The 21,837-nt window shown below is 33.9% G+C and overlaps 1 protein-coding gene across 1 annotated transcript in view; it reads right to left on the reverse strand.

Moving 5' to 3' along the window:
* The window catches only part of slc7a5 (solute carrier family 7 member 5), a 29,683-nt gene extending 8,620 nt beyond the window's left edge, over positions 1–21,063 (reverse strand). The window contains exons 1-7 of the mRNA XM_073831385.1: positions 20,291–21,063; positions 16,940–17,065; positions 7,101–7,206; positions 5,613–5,657; positions 2,925–3,048; positions 2,713–2,816; positions 2,380–2,476 (exon numbers count right to left, since the gene is read on the reverse strand). Coding sequence (XP_073687486.1) covers positions 2,380–2,476; positions 2,713–2,816; positions 2,925–3,048; positions 5,613–5,657; positions 7,101–7,206; positions 16,940–17,065; positions 20,291–20,876 — 1,188 coding nt within the window. The 5' untranslated portion in view covers positions 20,877–21,063. The remainder of the gene's footprint in view (positions 1–2,379; positions 2,477–2,712; positions 2,817–2,924; positions 3,049–5,612; positions 5,658–7,100; positions 7,207–16,939; positions 17,066–20,290) is intronic.
* Positions 21,064–21,837: the final 774 nt, after the last annotated feature.

A 21,837-nucleotide genomic window follows, 5' to 3' on the forward strand; every position in this document is an offset into this window, starting at 1 on the left:
AAAAAAAGAACCAATTCAAAAGAATGATTCACTCCAAAATGATAACAGTTTAAACAACGAATAAAAAAAGTGAACTGAATAATTAAAAAAACTACTAAAAAAAAGATTCTCTCCAAAAGTATAACTATTTAAACTGACTCGTAAAAAAAAATGATTCACTCCAAAATCTTAACTGTTTAGACCGAACCATTAAAAAAGAACCAACTCAAAAAACTGATTCACTCCAAAATTATAACTATTTAAAACTGAATTATTTAAAACTATTTAAACTGAATCATAAAAAAAAAGAACCAAATTAAAAAAAATTATTAACTCCAAAATTATAACTATTTAAACCGAATAGGTAAAAAAGAACCAGTTAAAAAAAATTCACTCAAAAATGATAACTGTTTACATCGAACCATTAAAAAACACTTAAAAAAACATTTACTCTAAAATTATAACTGTTTAAACTGAATTAAAAAAACTACTAAAAAAGATTCACTCCAAAAGTATAACTATTTTAACTGAATCATTAAAAAAAGAATGATTCACTCCAAAATATTTACTGTTTAGACCGAATTATTTAAAACTATTTAAACTGAATCATTAAAAAAAGAACCAAATTTAAAAAATGATTAACTCCAAAATTATAACTATTTAAACCGAATAGGTAAAAAAGAACCAATTCAGAAAATAAATATTCACTCCAAAATTATTACTGTTGAAAATCGAACCATTAAAAAAAAAACTTAAAAAAAAAAAAAGATTCACTTTAAAAATCGAACTATTTTAACCGAAACAAAAAAAAGGATTCACCCTAAATTTATAACTGTGTAAACTGAACCATTAAAAAAAGAACTAACTTTCAAAATTCAAATGATACACTCCAAAATTATAACTTTTTAAACTGAATTATTTAAAACTATTTAAACTGAATCATTAAAAAATAACCCAATTAAAAAAAATGATTAACTATTTAAATCGAATAGTTAAAAAATCACCAATGCAAAAAAAAAAATTCACCCCAAAATTATAACTGTTTAAATCGAACCATTAAAAAACAAACTTTAAAAAAAGATTCACTTCAAAATTCTAACTATTTTAACTGAAACATTAAAAAAGTAAGAAAAAAAAGATTCACCCTAAATTTATAACTGTTTAAACTGAACCATTAAAAAAGAACCAACTCAAAAAAAGATACACTCCAAAATTATAACTTTTTAAACTGAATCATTAAAAAAGAACCAGGTTGCCTCTTTCAAGCTTTATAATAGCAATGAAAGGCTGTTAAGATCTGAAGTGATTCACTCTAAAATTATAACTGTTTAAACTGAACCATTAAAAAAATTAATAAATAATAATTGACTCCAATCATATAACGATTTAAACCGAATAATAAAAATAATTCACTCCAAAATTATAACTATTTAAACTGAATCATTAAAAAAAGAATCAATTCAAAAGAATGATTCACTCCAAAATTATAACTGTTTACATTGAACCATTGAAAAAAGAACCAACTCCAAAAAAAGATACACTCCAAAATTATAACTTTTTAAACTGAATTAAAAAAAAACTAAATAAAAAGGATTCACTCCAAAATTATAACTATTTAAACTGAATCATTAAAAAAGAATCAATTCAAAAGAATGATTCACTCCAAAATTATAACTGTTACATTGAACCATTGAAAAAAGAACCAACTCCAAAAAAAGATACACTCCAAAATTATAACTATTTAAACTGAATCATTAAAAAAGAATCAATTCAAAAGAATGATTCACTCCAAAATTATAACTGTTTACATTGAACCATTGAAAAAAGAACCAACTCCAAAAAAAAAGATTCACTCCAAAATCATAACTATTTAAATTGAATGTTTAAAAAAGAACCAATTCAAAAGAATGATTCACTCAAAAATTATAACTGTTTAAACTGAACCATTAAAATAAAAAATATATATATTATCCACTCCAACATTATAACAGTTTAAACTGAAACAAACTTTATTTAATCCTTTAACTCTAGAACTCTCTATTTCTATTCTTTAAAAAAAACTTGACACTTTAGGACTTGCACTCTATTCCTTTTCTAACTGCTTGTTTTCTTAAAAAAAAAAAAAAAAAAACCACTAGCTTCTATTCTTTTTGCATCTTATTTATTTGTTTTCTTTATATTTATTATATAATTAAGAAAGGCCTGAAACACTAGCTTGCTTTATTGTTTTTCTATTCTACTGTATCTGTTTTCTTTTTATTTATTATAAAATTAACAAAATCATATCATTGCTCTTTTGTTGATTTTGATTGCTTCCATTGTCCTCATTTGTAAGTCGCTTTGGGAAAAAGCGTCTGCTAAATGACTAAAAAGTAAATGTGGTTGGTTTCAGAAACCTACCGTAAATATAAGTGAAGGCAGAGGGGTCAGCAGATCAGGGTGGATCATCGACAACAAACTGGGAAGATGACCTTCTCGGGAGCCTACGAAGAACAGCCTGAAGGAAAAGAGCAAGAGAACGTTTTGTCCATTAGTTCTGATACTGAACGGCGATATAAACAGTTCTATTTCAAGATAACCTGACCAATGTTTGCAGTGGAAAAGCCTGGAGGGTGACTTCAGAACAACACTAACCAGACAGATTAATCAAATAAACAACTTAAAGTAAAGCGATCTGATTAATGCGACACAGAATATTTATAACAAGTGTGTGTTAGTGTTTGTGTGCATTACCTAGATGAAGTAAACAGAGAGCCATTCACAGAGCCAAAGCAGGACAGGCCCACAAACACAGGGATTATCCAAGACATTGGTCCCAGATGGTAGTTTCCAAAGTCCTAAAAAAAAAACCCTTCATTATGTAACTTGAATTTAACATGAATAAAAAGGAAACTAAATATGAAAGCTAAATATGAAATAGGATGTGTCTATGTGGCGACACTCACCACAGCAACAGCCTCAGATGCGAGCATTTTCTCCGGACTCAGTGTGGTGAAATAGGCCAGGTTGGTCAGCACATAGACAACGGTGACAATGGGGAGGGAGATGATGATGGCCCGAGGAAGATTTCTGCAACACGTCGGCACATATACCATTACATAATCCACCCCACCCAAAAACGTCATGCTTTTCAATTTACAAAAATTCAATTAAAGGGATAGTTCACCCAAAAATGAAAATTACCCCATGATTACCTCGCCCTCAAGCCATCCTAATTGTGTGCGGCTTTCTTCTTTCAGACGAATACAATCAGAGTTACATTAAAAATGTCCTGCCTCTTTCAAGCTTTATAATAGCAATGAAAGGCTGTTAAGATCTGAAGTAAAACAAAGTGCATCCATTCACATAAAAAGTGCTCCACACGGCTCCAGGGGGTTAATAAAGGCCTTCAAAAGTGATTTGATGCGTTGGTGTAAAACCTTTATCAACCATAATCTCTAACTTCCGCTAACTGTCGTACGCATTCACGAAAGAGTGCTGTTCCAGCAGATCTAGTGCTAGCTCCAGCAGATGCTAGTCTCGTGATAACCAAGTTTTGTTTGCAGTAAAGGAAAACCAGTCTCCTTTTGTCTTATATCGAAATCCTCCTAAATTTTTCTTTACAAATCTTAGTTTTGTACTTCTAATTCATGACCGGAGTTTTGTTTTGCTTTCTCCTCTGCGCTTCCGTTTTCAACACTTCTCATCGGAGCCTATCAAGTGCTTAAAAAAGTTTTAAACAGGGTTTCTGCAGATATGAACAAGTGAAATTTAAGACTTTTTAAGACCTTTTTAATACCACCTTATATGAAATTTAAGACCTAAACCTGTAATGGAATTAGATATTATATTACATGCATACATGTAATATTTAATGTGTTTAACGTAAAAAGTAAACAAAATTTCATGGCTGTCATAAATTAAATTTATTACTACGATATACAGTGAACTTTTCATATCAGCAGATACTATTCCACACAAAATATCCCCATAAAAGTACCACTAGAAATATCTGAATGCGATCCTTGTTTGGAACTATTTTCGTTGGTGAAACAGAACAAAACAGTGGAAATATTTTGTCTAATATGTAAGTAACTACTTGACTAACTACTTGTTTTTTGAGCTAAAATTAATGTAACATTTGTAATTGTGAGAATTTTCAGCAAAAAGCTCACTTGGTAAGTTACTGAACTATATCATGTTATAAATAAACTATACATTTTAAATTTTCACCTCAGTGTGTTTCTTTAGAGTGCTGTTATGCTCATTTGTTTTAAAGTATGTCACAAATAGACCAGAAATACACACATATCCATTATCAATTTCTGTTTACGTTGAATGTATTAAAATAGGAATCTTTCTTGCCTTTCGATTCTTCGCTAGTTGTTTTTGTCACTTCAGTTTTAATCAGGCGGTTTGTTCGGTCGGGCAAGAAAAAAAAACATTTTAAAAGTATCTCGAATGCTGGCGGTCAGCTAGCTCGACCTATATTTATTATTATTATTGATAACATTATGTACAGAAAAGGGTAGTTTGACCTGTATTCTGCTACTGCGATTCTGTCTGAAGACGCAGTAACTTCCACAGAGGGAGAAAAAAAATCTACAGTTGTTAGCAACTGGCCTTAGCCAAGCCCTATATTCATTTTTTTTTTCAAGCTAAGTATCGCTAAACTTGCACTTCCTCATAGCTAAAAAGTTAAATCCATTTAACTTCTGCGGTACAATCGGAGAGAGACTCGCGCCAATGACAGAAAGCTGATTGGCTATTGCATGTTGGTCTCATTTGTAGTTTAAATACAGCAAATTATATTTGGAATAGTGAAATAAAGAACTACAACACCATGGAAACAACAAAAAGAGAATTTAAATGAGAATTAGAGGTAGCGTTACATGGACATCGGAAAAATAAGACCTGTGTAAAATTATTTAAGACCTAGAACAGCAAATTTAAGACTTTTTAAGGCCTTAAATTGTGATTTTTAAATTTTAGACTTTTTAAGACTTTTTAAGACCCCGCGGGAACCCTGTTTAAATATGGATATTTTTCTTGCACAAATGCATCGATTCGCTTCAGAAGGCCTTTATTAGCCCCCCAAGAGCCATGTGGAACACTTTAATGATGGATTTATGCACTTTTTTGGGCTTCAAAATCTCAACAGCCATTCATTGCCATTATAAAGCTTAGAAGAGCCAAGACATTTTTTTATATATCTCAGATTTATTCGTCTGAAAGGAGAAAGTTATATACACCTAGGATGGCTTGAGGGTAAGTAAATCATGAGGTAATTTTCATTTTTGGGTGAACTATCCCTTTAAATATCTAAGGTGCATAAAACAAATTAAAAAGAGTTATAATCATGACTGTATGGGTAAAAATATATATATTTTTTTCTTTAGGATTTTTTTTATTTATTAAAAATATTTTTAATAAGGAAAAAAAAATTCTCTTTTTTTTTGCTTAATTTGTTTATTAAACGTTTACAGTAATAACAGAATAAAAATACAGGAAACTTGTGAAAAAATATAATTTTCCCACTTACAATAATAAATAAATAAAATGTACCTAAGCTAAATGTAAAATACATACAATAAAAAAGTGTCAATATATAATTATACTGTAATACAAGTTAAAATAAGGTAAGATTAACTTACTTGTATGGCTCGATCATCTCCTCTGTGACAAAATTCAAATAATTCCTGTTAAAAAAGAAAAAAGTAAACAAGAAGATTTAAATAATTTAAAGACATCCTGTCCTACAAGTTCAACTGCTGAAGACCAAAAATGAAGAAGAGAGAAAATGAGAAAAGAAACTATAATAATATGTGACTCTGGACCACAAAACCAGTCATAAGGGTCAATTTTTTGCAATTGAGATTTATACATCATCTGATGGAATAATATATGGAATCTGAGGGTGCAAAGAAATTAAATTATTGAAGAAATCACTTTTGAAGTTATTCAAAGTCCTTAGCCGTGCATATTATTAATCAAAAATTAAGTTTTGATATATTTACGGTAAGAAATTTTCTAAATATCTTCATGGAACATGATCTTTACTTAATATCCTAATGATTTTTGGCAACTGGCATAAAAGAAAAATTGTTAATTTTGACCCATACAATGTATTGTTGGCTATTGCTACAAATATACCCGTTCTACTTAAGACTGGTTTTGTGGTCCAGGGTCACATGTGTAAGTAAAAAATACAGAGAAATGAAACAAGCAATTTACGGAATGGCCGACAAATAGTTTCAATTTTAATAAGGGAATATGTGTTAACTTTTGTGGATATTATAATGCTTCCTTCTGCACCAACAGAATATGCAAACCATAAGACAATCATTCAGTTGATTTCCATGAAAAGTGCAAACACTGCGACGTTATTAAAACAACTAATATATTATGTTCCATGGAATGGGATTTTGGACCAATGACATATTGTTGTAATCATGGCTGTTTAAGACAAAAACAAATGATTTACATGTAAAAGATATCTTGGTTCACATTTGATTTGTGATTTCCCTTATCTTTATTCACTTGTCACCCCCTTGTCATCCAAGATGTTAATGTCTTTCTTTCTTTAGTTGTAAAGAAATGATGTTTTTTGAGGAAAACATTTCAGGATTTCTCTCCATATAATGGACTTCTATGGTGCCCCAGAGTTTGAACGTCCAAAATGCAGCTTCAAATGCAGCTTCAAAGGGCTCTAAATGATCCCAGCCAAAGAAGAAGGGTCTTATCTAGCGAAGCGATTGGTTATTTTCTAAAAACATTTACAATTTATATACTTTTTAACCTCTACACAGAGTACACACAGAGCTAAACAAGACGAGCATTTGAGGTTAAAAAGTACATCAATTGTAATTTCTTTTAGAAAATAACCCATCGTTTTGCTAGATAAGACCCTTCTTTCCTCGGCTGTGATCGTTTAGAGCCATTTGAAGCTGCATTTTGAAAGTTCAAACTCGGGGGCACCATAGAAGTCCATTATATGGAGAGAAATCCTGAAATTTTTTCCTCAAAAAATATAATTTCCTTATGACTGAAGAAAGAAAGACATGAACATCTTGGATGACAAGGAGGTGAGTACATTGTCTGTAAATTTTTGTTGACCTAGTTCCACCAAAAACTAGTCTTACCATCCTCCATAAGCAAACAGCCCACTGTAAAGAGCCAATCCGATGTTGCCAAAGTCTGAATTGCTTCCTTTGAACGAATTTGCAGGCAGAAGCTCAGTAGTATCACCTGCAACACAAACAATCAGCGCGAAACATGAGATTACAATGCTGTTGGAAACTATCAGGAACATTACGTAATAACAACAACCTATACAAGTCATAACATCCGGGGAGTACTTTGTAATTCCCACAATATTTTCCCACGAGAGGAACAAACGAGTTTACATGGTAAACTTTCAAGGTGGACGACTGTTTCCTGCTATCATAATACAATGAGTTTTCGAAAATCATCATGCTGACATTCTCAAGGCCTAGTTGTGGGTAGTAGGTCGGTGCCTGAGGGACAAGGTCGCAGATGTCTGATCATCAGAGTAATGGGAACACAAGAACTAAAGAGAAAATGTAAAGTTTGCACATTCTTGAACAGCTGAAGCTCGTGAATTTCCCACTGGATCAACAGATGAGCATAGTGTTGTTTCAGACTGGGGCCGTTCTCAATCTCTCCCGTGAGAAAGCCGGGGGAGATCAAGCCTCTACGTACATCCATCTCTCCAATGCCTGCGGGATGAAGAGCGGCGAGGGCTTTCCTGACAGAAGACGCCGTAAGGGTTCAATTTATGGTTAGGAAATGTTGCCACTTTAAAGGATTGGCCCAGCAGTCTTACAAGCCTTGTAGTTTAGCAACAAACGTGCAGGTGTAGACAAAAAAACTAGTTTAACAGGTTTGAAGAAATTGATACTGATAACAATAAGAAGTAACTTGCAGCTTGGCTTCTCTCAAAATAATTTGTGAATCACCACGTGTTTAATATAAAATAGTCTCCCGTGTTGCTCTCTCTGTTTGTTCTTTCATTCCTCAGCAGCTCTTTAACACAATAGCATCAATTGATTTAATGTCCTAATTTGCATATTTTCAAGGTTTAATGACCTTAACGACCAGAAAGTAAAGCACATAAGCAGAACCTTCTTAAATCTAAAAATGGACATTCAGTATCACGTTTCTCTTTGTTTACTCCTAACTTAAGCAATTGGGAATTATATGACACATAATATATGATATGTTGCCATTCTTTCAATATATATACAGTCAAGCCCGAAATTATTTATACCCCTGGCATACTTTCTGACTTGAGATGTTGCCACCAGCAGAGTCCAGATACATCAGGATGGCCTTGGTGGTGATCTTTGGATCTTTTTTACCTCTCTCACTATCCTCCTTGCCAGCACAGGTGTCACTTTTGGCTTCCGACCACGTCCTCTGAGATTTTTCACAGTGCGGAACGTCTTGTATTTTTTAATAATACTTTGCACTGTAGCCACTGGAGCTTCAAAACATTTAGATACAGTCTTATAGTCCTTTTCTGACTTGTGAGCAGCCACAATGCCCAGCCACAGGTCCTCAGTGAGCTCCTTTGTCTTAGCCATGACTGTCCACAAACCAACAGCAGAGAGCTTCTGTTTTTCACCTGTTGAGTTGATTAAAACAGCTGTTCCCAATAAATCAGGGTAATTAGGATGCTTTAGAACAGCTTGGACTATTTGCAATGGTATAGAACTTTGGATTTTCCCATAGACTGTGACAGTTTGCAAAGGGTATGAATAATTCTGGACATGCAACGTTTTGTTCAAATGTAAATAAAAGCTGAGAAATATTTTTTTCCACAATGATGCCTTTTGTTTGTCGTCTTATTATCTTTTGGGAGAAGCCCAACTTGCTGGTTGAATAAAAGTAACTTAAAGTCAGAATTTCCCAGGGGTATGAATAATATCGGGCTTGACTGTATATATAAACAAACTTTATTTTGATTCATTGAGTTGACAGCAAAAAAATATACTAATGTAAACATTTTATTTTTAATTGTAATAATATTTCACATCATTGCTGTTTTTACTGTATTTTTGATCAAATAAATGCACCTTGTTTTCGTTATTTCATTTATTTATTTTTAATAAACACAGTTATACAAATATGTTGTTATATGTAGAAATTTACATTATTCAGATTACTTAATGATTTAAAAGTATATTTTTCTTATGTAAGTTTTTTTTTTCATGTTAGCTATTGCATTAGCTGATATTGGCGTGTAAGTGTTATTAAATTAATTGTCCTGTGGCAACAAATTGAGACTAAAAGTCATTTAAAGTTGGAATCCGCCTCCATGAACCCTGCTTAGGGGATCTGTGAACATGTTCAGTGTAAAAATGATTGCAGCCCAAGGCAAGCTCATGTGAATCAGTCTGATCGATAAAAGCCACCACCGCCTGGTCACATGACACGACAGACAAAGTAAGTGTGTGTGTGTGTGTGTGTGTGTGTGTGTGTGTGTGTGTGTGTGTGTGCACCTGGTATTCATCACGTTGTGGGGACCAAATGTCCCCACAAGGATAGGAATACCAGTAGATTTTGACCTTGTGGGGACATTTCTCAGGTCCCCATGAGGAAACAGGCTTATAAATCATGCACAATGAGTTTTTTTGATGAAGTAAAAGTGTGCACAATCTCCTGTGAGGGCTAGGTTTAGGTGTAGGGTAGGTGTAGGGCGATAGAAAGTACGGTTTGTACAGTATAAAAACCATTACGTCTATGGAATGTCCCCATAAAACATGTAAACCCAACATGTGTGTGTGTGTGTGTGTGTGTGTGTGTGTGTGTGTGTGTATGCCCAAGGCAGTCAGCCGCAGACTGAAAGCCTGTATAAACTCTTTGTATAAACTTGAGTATTACAGGCTCAGACCTGGGCTTCACAGAACTATACGCCAGCCTAGAGGACCCCGATCTCTGTCCGAGAGAAACGCTTCGACAGCAGATCTCAGCTTACATAGCCTAGATTCAATCTGAAGAGTTCCTAAAAACAACACACTATCTCAAAAACACACTTTTGTAATAGACAAACGCGCAGTTTGTGAAGGCGAGTAATTTGAGCGTCTCGCATCAGTTGTGTAACCGTTGTCACATCAATCCAGACAGCTTAATGGACAAATAAAGTCATCTGAGAGATAGAGAGGAAAACTATGGCATCTGGTCAAATGGACTTTTGCACTGACATACTGGAAAAGTGTATTGTCATATTCTAGTATCAAACAAATGCTTTGGCATAGCTGACCCTGACATTTTGAGGTAAAATACAGTAATAAATGCTGTTTTCTGGTCTTGGTCAATTATTATTATTATTATTATTTTAAATGTTTAATTTAATAATCTATTGTATATTTATTATACACTACCAGTCAAAAGTTTTTGAACAGTAAGATTTTTATTGTTTTTTAAAGAAGTCTCTTCTGCTCACCAAGCCTGCATTTATATTTTGATCCAAAGTACAGCAAAAACAGTGCAATTTTGAAATATTTTACTATTTAAAATCATTCTCTATTTGAATATACTTTAAAATGTAATTTATTCCTGTGATTTCAGAGCTGAATTTTTATCTCACATGATCCTTCAGAAATCATTTTGATATTCAGACCTGCTGTTCAAGAAACATTAAATATTATTATTATGTTGAACACAGCAGTAGAATTTTTTCAGGTTTCATTGATGAATAGAAAGTTGGGAAAAACAGCATTTATCTAAAAAAATAATAATAATTTCTATAACCCCCCCCCCCCCCCCCCAAAAAAAAATCTAAGCTTTTGAATGGCATAGTGTATAATTTTTTTTTTAATTTTTAATCTTTTGATCCTATTCATTAAAGAATCCTGAAAAAGCAGTTTTAAATATTGTTAATATTAATTTATTATAATTAATAAAATAAATGTTTATCGAGCAGCAAGACTGGAGTAATGATGCTGAAAATTTAGCTTTGATCACCAGAATAAATTACATTTTAAAATATATTCAAATATAAAACAGTTATTTTAAATTTCAAAATTGTACTGCTTTTGCTGGATCAAATAATGCAGGCTTGGTGAGCAGAAGATACTTCTTTAAAAACATTAAAAATCTTACTGTTCAAAAACTTTTGACTGGTAGTGTATATTGATCAAGGGTGACAGAAAAGACATTTGTAATGTTTCTAAATATATTTTTATTTCAACTAAATGCTGTTCTTTTGATAACATTAAGAAATGTTTTATTAGCAGCTTGAGCACCCTTAAAACAAATAATACAGACAAAAAAAAAAACTGTTTTTAATTTAAAATAAAGGAAGTGTTGCACAACCTTAAAAGTAGTGCTTTAGTCACGCTGGCTTCGTGTTGTGTTTCCATTATGACCTTTTATTTGGCATCATCATTTTTGTTTCCTCCTTTCATTTTTTGTCAGCTCTCAAATAGTAGCAATAACCACCAATACAGTGGCAAAACGACCAAAACATAAAAACTTCTTATGCTAATAAGTGGGCAGAGTCTCACTGTCTCTGTGTGGGTGGAGCTCAAGATGGTTGATTAACCATGTGGTGTTCTGTTGCATGCTACGTTTTAGCAACGGCTGAATGAACTGGAATTAAGCAGTAGTGGCTTTCTCAAAACAAACACAAGTGCTAAGATACACACTGAGACCTTTTCTGGCCTTCTAAATGAGATGAGTCTATTTCGCCATCAAACAGAAGCTACTTTGTGCACAGAGACTGACGTAGAGAGAGGAAATGTCACAGAAGAAGACGCTGTACATTTCACAGCTTTTTAAAAGCGAGATACAGGATATATCTGAGGACATTTTACCAGACGTCTCTCAGGACAGGGAGGGTGTGTCTCTCTGCGGTTCAAATTTACAGCCATCATTATCTGGCCTCGTTTTTTTTCACAATCACGTTGTATTCGCTTATCTAGCTCGCACACAAAAACACCCGACAGCTAGCCAGCTGCCTTGCTGTCTTCAGACAATATAGACAACAACGAGGCATTCTAACTAAAACTGAAAGTCATAAATGACAGAGTCCACCTCAGAAGAGGAGAATCAACTTAACTCACAACTGCTTTAAATAGAGTTTTGGCTTGTTTAAGTCATGTCAGAAAGATCATATTTATGAGTTGAACGTGAATGCCACCACAATGTCGTTATTACGATTGGGAAACTCTGAGTTTCAGAGTTGTGGGCGTCTTAGCGAGAAACCACGGGTTACGCAGTAGATGCAGAATCTTGATATTGATGGTAAATTTGTTGAATGGGTTTTTTTTTCATTTACAATAAAAAGTTGCACATACGAAATATGATATTGTGCAATTTCGATACAATGTATACTGATTAAATTTACAGCACCTTCATAAGTTAAATAAAAACCTAAAAAAGCAAAAACACCTGATACATATTCTTTATTCATCATTTTGTAGAAGTTGTTTAAACATTTTGTAGAAAAGGTACATAACTACATAACTACATAAATACTAACATCCTAGGAGATGCAATACTCATAAAGCACAACTGAAAAACAAAATCATTAGTGCTGTTCAAATTATTATTCACGCTTAATCACATTCAAAATAAAAGATTAATCATCAGAATAATCGACAGATTACTCATTTCCCAAATTAATCATTAGTGACAGCCCTAATATTTATGTACTATAATGTTTAGTATTGCTCGACAGCGATTAATCGCGATTAATCGCATCCCAGATAAAAGTTTTTGTTTACATAACATAAATATAATAAATATATACATGCATGTGTGTGAATTTATATATACATAATAAATATACACAGTACACACACATATATTATGTATACAAAAACTTTTATTTTGGACTTGAATGCACCTGGCATTACAAATACAACTTTATAACTCATAAATACTAGCTTTCCAGGAGATGCAATACTCGTAAAGCACAACTGAAAAACAAAATCTAAACATTAGTGCTGTTCAAATGATTAATCGTGATTAATCGCATCCAAAATAAAAGTTTTTGTTTATATAATATAAATATAATAAATATACACATGCATGTGTGTAAATTTATATGTACATAATAAATATACACAGTGCACACACATATGTATATAAAACCTTTTATTTTTTATGCGATTAATCGTTGTTTAGAAATACTAAACATTAAAGTATATAAATATTAGGGCTGTCGCTAACAATTATTTTGGGGATTGAGTAATCTGTTGATTAATCTGGCGATTATTCTGACAATTAATCGAGTAATCAGACAATTAGAATACATTTTTTTGTGGTAATAAAAAATAGACAAAATAAAATACATATATAATAGCAATGAGTAAATAATAATTACTTAAAGTGTAAAAAGCAAGCAATCATGTGTTTTTTTTAAACAAAACTGATAAAATACATAATATATCATAAACAATAGAGTTAATGTACATTATGTATTATAACAAATGCCTGCAGAGGACGCCAATGGCCTGACGATTGTTTTTACACTTTACTGCGCAATCTAATCCTTGTTTAATATTGACTAAACAACATCTAATTCAAATGTCCACTTAATCTTTAATATTTGCCAATTTCTTTACGACATATATGCTACAGCCACTGTCATGTCTTGAATATGTGGACATCAAAATGTGTAAACACTGAGTGAGGGTTTAAACTGTTATTCTGAATTTGCGATGAACAGTTAGCTTATTAAGAAAGATATTGATATATTCTCCTGTGTTTGCGTAAGTGATGATGAAATGCCGCACATTGCGGTCCCAGATGAATGTTATAATAAACCCAAACTCACAGCAATATGCAGAGATGAAGTTTGAGATGCTACAAATAATAACTGTTTGTGCAGAGCAGCATTAACAGCAGTAACATACATGCATGTAAATAATTAAAACGCATATATTACACCGGCATCGGATATATTTATTACAATGAATCAAAGCATGTTGCTTTATTATGATTTTTAAATGGGTTTAATATATAATACTGCCTTGGAAAAGAGTCTAATAGTGGTTTCATGGATTCTTGTTCGTGGAATGCACCATTTCCGATATTTTGCTGATTACCTGACATGGGCAAAATGCAATCGAGGATTTTTTTTTTAAATCAAGCACTCGGATTGAATCGAGGAATCGTGACAGCCCTAATACATATATCAGCTAAAATACTATTACCGAACAAATTAGCCAATTTTAAATGTATATTTTTTATTATTGCCTCATCCGCCATTTTGGATTTTCTTTTTCACTAAGTTTGCCGCAGTGCATTCTGGGATGTCGTTGATAGTAATAATAAAAGCAAATAAATGCCGTTTTTTTTACTTTCCACACTTTAAAGAATCTTAAAAACGACAAACATTAAGCAGCACAATAATACGATTTTTTTCTTGAACAGCAAATCAGCATATTAGAATGATTTCTAAAGGATCATGTGACACTGAAGACTGGAGTAATGAAACTATAAATTTAGTCATTTTAGTCAAATAAATGCAGACTTAGTGTGCATAAGGGACTTCTTTCAAAAACATTTTTCAAATATTACCAACCACAAACTTTTGAACGGTAGTTCAACTATTTGAACTTTTGAACAATGCTGCTTTAGAAGCATCCTGGTGAAGCACCTCTCTTCCGTGACAAATGTACATGTGGCAACCTCATCAACTAAAGGTTAAGTTTGAGACATAACCACACAAAGAAATCCACACCCAAAGGCAAGGCCAAAATCTGGCAGTTGTGTCAAAATTTGGGTGAGGCAGGCTAATTAAAAGAGACGTGCCCTACAGTTCTGGCGCCAATATTCAATAATCAAAAAGCGGCATGGCATCATTTTTCAATTTTCCTTTCTTTCAGAAACTACCTTGCTCTCTGTCACTACACGTCCACTTATGTGGGCAGTGAAAGTGGGTGGATTGGAGATAAAAGAAGAAAAGATCACCTAATAATTCACTTTAATTATCTGTCTTAGTAAAGCTTACTGACAATGCTGAGTCAGTGATACCAGCTTCAGGTCTTAGTTTGTGCAGTACGCAAACTGGTAAAAGGCACCAAGTAAATGAACCTTTGTTAATCTGCATCTCAGACTGTGAAATCCTCTTTTTCCTTTCTGATTTTATGCGGTTAAACCAGCAAGCTAATGAGAAACCAAACCAAAAATGTTATTAAAGAAACAGTGCACTCTAAATCGCATCTGCTGCATGCATACATGTAAATGTTACTCTCCATGAAACCACTGATGTTAATGCCAGTTGGTGATTGTGACTATCTAAACAACTACTGTAGTTCATGTCAAGTCTTGGAAACAAGGTCTGCCAGCTCGTACTACAAATCTCTGAACTGCTCTTTCTTTTTGTTTGCTCACTCTTTCTCTAGACTATTGCTGTCAGTGCTTTAGTGTCTCAGTAACTAACAGTCAGAGCTGCTCTTTTGGCTGCACATTCAGAAGGTCTACAATTCGGCACAACTATACAACTGCAATTAGATATTGCCATTATGAGGCCTAAACCTGAGTCCAAAAAGAGTCCTAAAAGAGATGGAGTACCACCATATCAACTGGCATTCAAGACTGCTAATAAATGTTATATATATATATATATATTCAGTAAATTGAATATAAAAATCAAAATATAAATATATAAGTTAAAAATTGTAAGTAAGCTTACAGCTAGTTTGGGATCAATTGTTGGTTGGTAGTTAATGACAAATATATATTTAATATAAATAAATGAAAATTGTAATTATTATATATAAAGATAAGCTAATTTATTTTATCATTTTACTTAGTAAGAGGGTCAAATGGCTCAGAAATACAATCCAACATTTAAGATTATGTAATCTTTACTTGTCTTCAAAATGATCATATTTTGCATGATTTTAATTGTTCCAGAACCACTGAGGTAGGATATTTGTGACCTTGAACAACGAAACCAGTCATAGGGGGCTATTTTTTATTCATATATAAATAATACTGAATCAATAAGCTTTCCATTGGTGTATGATTTCTTAGGACAATATTTGGCCGAGATACAGCTATTTGAAAACCTAGAATCTAAGGGTGAAAATCAAAATATTAAGAAAATGGCTTTTAAAGTTGTCCAAATCAAGTTCTTAGCAATGCATATTACTAATCTATCAATATATTTGTGACCTTGGACCACAAAATAGCTTTATACACCACCTGAAAGCTGAATAAATAAGCTTTCCATTGATGTATGGTTTGTTAGGAAAGAATAATATTTGAAAAACTATTTGAAAATCTGAAATGTAAGGATGCAAAAAAAAAAGGCCATATTACTAATATTAGCATATTACTAATCAATAATTAAGTTTTAATATTTTTACGGTAGGACATTCACAAAATATTTTTCTAGAACATGATCTTTACTTAATATCCTAATGATTTTTGGCATAAAAGAAAAAATCGATAATTTTGCCCCATACAATGTATTGGTTGGCTATTGCTACAAATATTCCTGCTGCTACTTACAACTGATTCTGTGGTCCAGGGTCACATCTGATGTTTTTCATATTTTTTTTGCTTATAGTTTATCTATTAACTGTGCCTTCATTGCTTCAAACAAAGTAATGGGGCACCAATTTGCTCCCTATTAATAGAAAAAGTCATTTTTTGCATGGGGCTGATGTTGGTCTCAAACTTTATGTAGCTCGTAGACACTTTTCACCTAGCTGAGAGGCCGTAAAGCAACATTGTAATGAAAACTGTTGGAGCGGTACATGGTGTCCATAGCAAAAACAAACATACACCAAGGCCAAGACCGACCTAAGACCATACAAATCTTTATTCATTCCAGAAAACATATATGCAATCCCTCTGCCTGAATATACTATTCATATGGGTTCATGTGGTTTCTGTTACACCATCATTAACCAAAACTGCATTTTCATGTTTTCCATTCATTCCTCAGCACTTGTTTAGATACCTATTTGTTTGGAAGTATTTGTGTGTTACCCACCTTTGCCGATCTCCACAAAGCCAATAATGATGATGAGGCCCAGGGCAAGTAGCTTAGCAGCGGCAAAAGCATCTTGAACCCTTGTGGCAGCCTTCACGCTGTAGCAGTTGATAGAGGTCAACAACACTATAGGGAAAGATGGAGGGAAAAACAGAACGACAGGCACTTATTTTTAGTCTTTCACAACACAGGCTCAGAGAAAGTTAACCTAAATACTTGGTAAACTAATTAGGCTAGAATTTGTCAACCACACTTTAACTCTGCAAAGTGCTGTTTACATTTAAGCTATACACGTGGCAGCATGATGTGGTGCGCTACTTTTTGAAATGAAACAGCATGGTTGCCAAAACGTATTAGGGTTGAATGGAAAAACAGACATCAAATACACTTCGGTGAAAGAACTCTCTGTTCGATCCTGAACATGTAGGTTCAAACGATTTGGTATATAATATACTACAGCACATAATAATGTGCCTAATGGGGTTTGATTGTATTACAGGGTGGGTCTGCAGATAATTATTACCTTAATCATACGCAAATGTCTTGCCCTACTTATTCAATACACTTACTTCGCAATTTTTCAACTGTTTCAATGCAATTAGAAAAAAATCCTGCTGACTGGATGGCTATGTTACACAATGTGGGCAATTTGGGGGGACTAATCTAATTTAAAAAAATATATAATAAAAATGATGAATAAAAATGTAGTTATTTATTTACATTTTTAAACAGCTCAAAACTACCAGTCAAAAGTTTTTGAACAGTAAGATTCTCTTCTGCTCACCAGGCCTGCATTTATTTGATCCAAAATACAGCAAAAGCAGTAATATTGTGAAATATTTTTACTATTTAAAAGAACTGTTTTCTATTTAAATATATTGTACAATGCAATTTATTTCTGTGATCAAAGCTAAATTTTCAGCATCATTACTCCAGTCTTCAGTGTCACACGATCCTTCAGAAATCATTCTAATATGCTGATTTGCTGTTCAAGAATTATGTTTATTATTATTATCAATATTTAAAACAGTTGAGTACATTTTTTCAGAATTCTTTGATGAATAGAAAGATACAAAGATTACAATTCATCTGAAATTCAAAAACTTTTGTAACATTATGCACTATACCATTCAAAAGCATTGAGTCAGTATAATTTTGGGGGAATAAGTTATAAAAAATAAATACTTTTATTTAGCAAAGATGCTTTAAATTGATCAAAAGTGATGATAAAGACATTTATAATGTTAGAAAAAGATTTAAATACTAAATAAATACTGTTCTTTTGAACTGTCTATTCATCAAAGAAACCTGAAAAAAAAATGGTTTTTGAGCAGTGAATCAGAATATTAGAATGATTTCTGAAGGATCATGTGACTGATGCCAAAGTAGTGATGCCAAAAATTCAGCTTTGAAATCCCAGGAATAAATTTTACATTTTAAAATATATTCAAAAAGAAAATTGTTACTTTAAGTAGAAAAATACTGTTTTTGCAGGTTTGATGACTTCTTTAAAAACATTTAAAATCTTACTGTTCAAAAACGCAAAAAAAAAAAAAAAAAAAAAACACAACCCAAAGAGCACAAGTGAACTGGAAATTGTCCGTAGTTATGTGTGTGTTTCCCTGCCTACAGCCAAGACATTGAGCAACCAAACATTTGTAAAAATGATGGATGTACGAAAATAAAATGAGCAGGTATAAGTGGGACAGCCAGCCTGAAACTTGAAAGTTCACTGACCAAACACTGGTAAACAGATTTTGAGGGAATAATAAAAATCATGAGCTCCTACCACCTTAGCCTTCAGGCTCCCTATTAAATGTGATTAACTAACCAATACATCAAAGCAGAATTAGCTGTAAATCGGTCTGGGCACCAAACAGAGAGGCAAACCAAACGGCCTTTGTGTGCCCCTAAAGTACAAAAGGGGGTCTGTATCGGGCAGGACAGTAGGGTCTCGGTCCCCTCATGCAAGAACACATTCACACAATGTTGTATTGCTCTGTCGGGCATTGCAGTTCTCATTCTTAATAGACCAGAGATCATGAGACAGAGGTTCCTCCCTGAGCTTTCCTACAGCAGGAGCATGGTCCCACTCAGGGGGCCTCTCCCATGGATACACAGCGTAATTTCATGCAATGAACCAATCCTGTTGTCCCTTTTCAATCATAACCTTAAAACACATGAGAAAATGGGTCAGGGGAACAGTGGCTAGCTACTATGCCAACAGACCTAAATACTGTCTGTGGGCTGAACTCTGTGTTTGCATCAATGTAAATGTTGGTATTAGTGTTGTAAATCCTGTAACCTGTAATGGTCATCTTTGCCGCCCTTTCTGTCTCGTCATGTGAGTTCTTATAGAAGGATTACAGGGCGCTAACAGGGCGGGATTACAATGGATAGTGGGTGCTGTGTATTCACTCCAACACAACCACAAAGAATATGCATTCCTGTACACCAATCAAGCATTCATCTGGCCTAACTAGAAAAGGAGGAGGAGAGAAAGAATGAGGAGACAAAGAGAGAAATATGGGTTTTAATTTGTTGGCCAATTGGTAATTAGGGCTTGAGCTAATTCTGCTAATCCTGGCTGGTTTAAACCTGCGGGAGGGTTGCATTGCTCGCATGACTGCCATGGCAAATCACATAAACATATTGCCATGAGCATGCATGTCAAAGATCTGTAATTGTAGCGCATTCATTAACTCCTATTTGGTCCTCCTTTTGGTGCTCTTACCGCAAGAAACACAATTTAAGGCAAAACATAAAAAAGAGAATGTAGTTAGTTAGTAGCATGATTATAACAGTGAACAATCTTTTTATTTCCATGCTGGAGGAAACAAACAGATTTGCATTTTCTCTCAAAATATTCATTTATAATAAAAAATGGTGTATAAATATCACTAGCAATGCAATTAATTTGCATAAAACCCGCCAGGGTGATGTAGGCGCGTGCCACTTCCTACATCATTCACTCACTAGACTAGATGATGAAATCTGGCTGCAGCTTTTCAACATAACTATGTTCCACCTACAGGCTACACACGCCGTAGCAGTGTCAACACATGGCGTGTCTGCCTCTAATTACGCATTTTCTATCATTTTTTCCACTAAAATCGTTTATATTTGTAATCTGGTCGAGTTTTGTCAGAAATATGTTGTACATGAGGACGCTGAGAAGATGAAGCGCGCCAACGTCAAGCGAAATGACAGTTGAGGTAAACTGTTGAACTGAGGAGATTTGTGATAAAGAGTGAGTTAAGCTCTCAGTCATGTAGTTTATTAGTGAAATAAATAAGTCAAACGAACTTTTATGTGACCTAACGAGGTAGGTAATGTTAACAGGTTACTTACAGATACACAGGCAGGCGACCAGCTTAGCCCCTGTTTCAGGGACAGGACAGAAGGGAAAGATTGGCTTCAGGAGGTAGGTAGCGAAAACATAGGCGACAATATACTGCGAGGACGGCCTGATGATGAGAAGCTCGATCCAGAGTTTCAGAAAGGCAGGTAGGGAGCCGTAAACTTCAAGGATGTAAGCGTAGTCACCCCCAGATTTGGTGATGGTGGTCCCCAGTTCGGCATAGCACAGAGCGCCTATAGTGGAGAAGACGCCGCATACAGCCCACACGACCAGTGACAACCCGACTGAACCGGCTTCTTTCACCACTCCGGTCGGAGTTACGAAGATGCCAGAGCCAATAATGGTGCCTACAATGATGGCCACGCCGTTTACGAGAGTTATAGTTCTTTTCAGCTCGACTGTCTCTTCTCCATCCGCTGAGGTAATATTTGCGGTCGGGCTTTCAGGCGTGCCGTCTCCTGGTCGGCTCATGTTGCCATTCCCACCTCGGCTGGAGAGCATCTTCTCCGTCACCTGCTTGTCGTCTTCATCCCGGTCCGCAGATGTATTAGAACTCCGTTTCTTTAACCCTGACATCGCTTCCTATTGTCAAACAAAGCCAGATGCTTTGTTTTGCTCTATAGCGTGTGGAAATGACCTGCTCAGGTCCGTCAAACTGGGCTCGGCTGATGTACGGTGGTACCGTGCGTAGAGTCCGCTCTGACTCACAGAAACGTGGTTTCTGAAGTGTGTCAACGTTGTAGATGCACACAAAAGCATCTCCTGGTTTGGCCTGCCTCTTTCCTCCTCCGCGTCATTAATTGGTATAGTTGAGGTTTATATCGCCCTCTACAGTCTCCTCTCCTGGAAGAAATCTCTGAGCAAGTTACAGTTGGATCAGGGCTTTTCCCAATTGTGACCCTGGACTATAGAACCAGTCATAAGTCACATTTTTTTACTGAAGGCTGAATAAATAATCTTTCCATTGATGTATGGTTTGTTAGGATAGGACAATATTTGTCCGAGATACCGCTGTTTGAAAATCTGGAATCTTAAGGGTGCAAAAAAATCTAAATATTGAGAAAATCACTTTTAAAGTTGTCCAAATGAAGCTCTTAGCTATGCATATTACTAATAAAAAATTACATTTTGATATATTTACTGTAGGAAATTTACAAAATGTCTCCATGGAACATGATCTTTACTTAAAATCCTAATGCTTTTAGCATAAAAGAAAAATTAATCATTTGGACCCATACAATGCTTATATTTATATTTAGCAAATATTATATTTGCTACAAATATATAATATTGAACCCATTATACTTCTTGAGATTTCAAGTCACATCATAACATTCAAATAAATATAGTAATTTATTTAATTACATTGTAAAAAAGGAACATACTTTTAGCGGTAAAGACTATAAAAATTAATTTTTTAACTGATTTTTTACATTATTGGCTAAATACACTACCAGTCAAAAGTTATTGAACAGTACGATTTTTTATGATTTATAAAGTCTCTTCTGCTCACCAAGCCTGCATTTATTTGATCTAA

This window comes from Garra rufa, chromosome 25 (assembly GCF_049309525.1).
Source record: "Garra rufa chromosome 25, GarRuf1.0, whole genome shotgun sequence".
Lineage (NCBI taxonomy): Eukaryota > Metazoa > Chordata > Actinopteri > Cypriniformes > Cyprinidae > Garra > Garra rufa.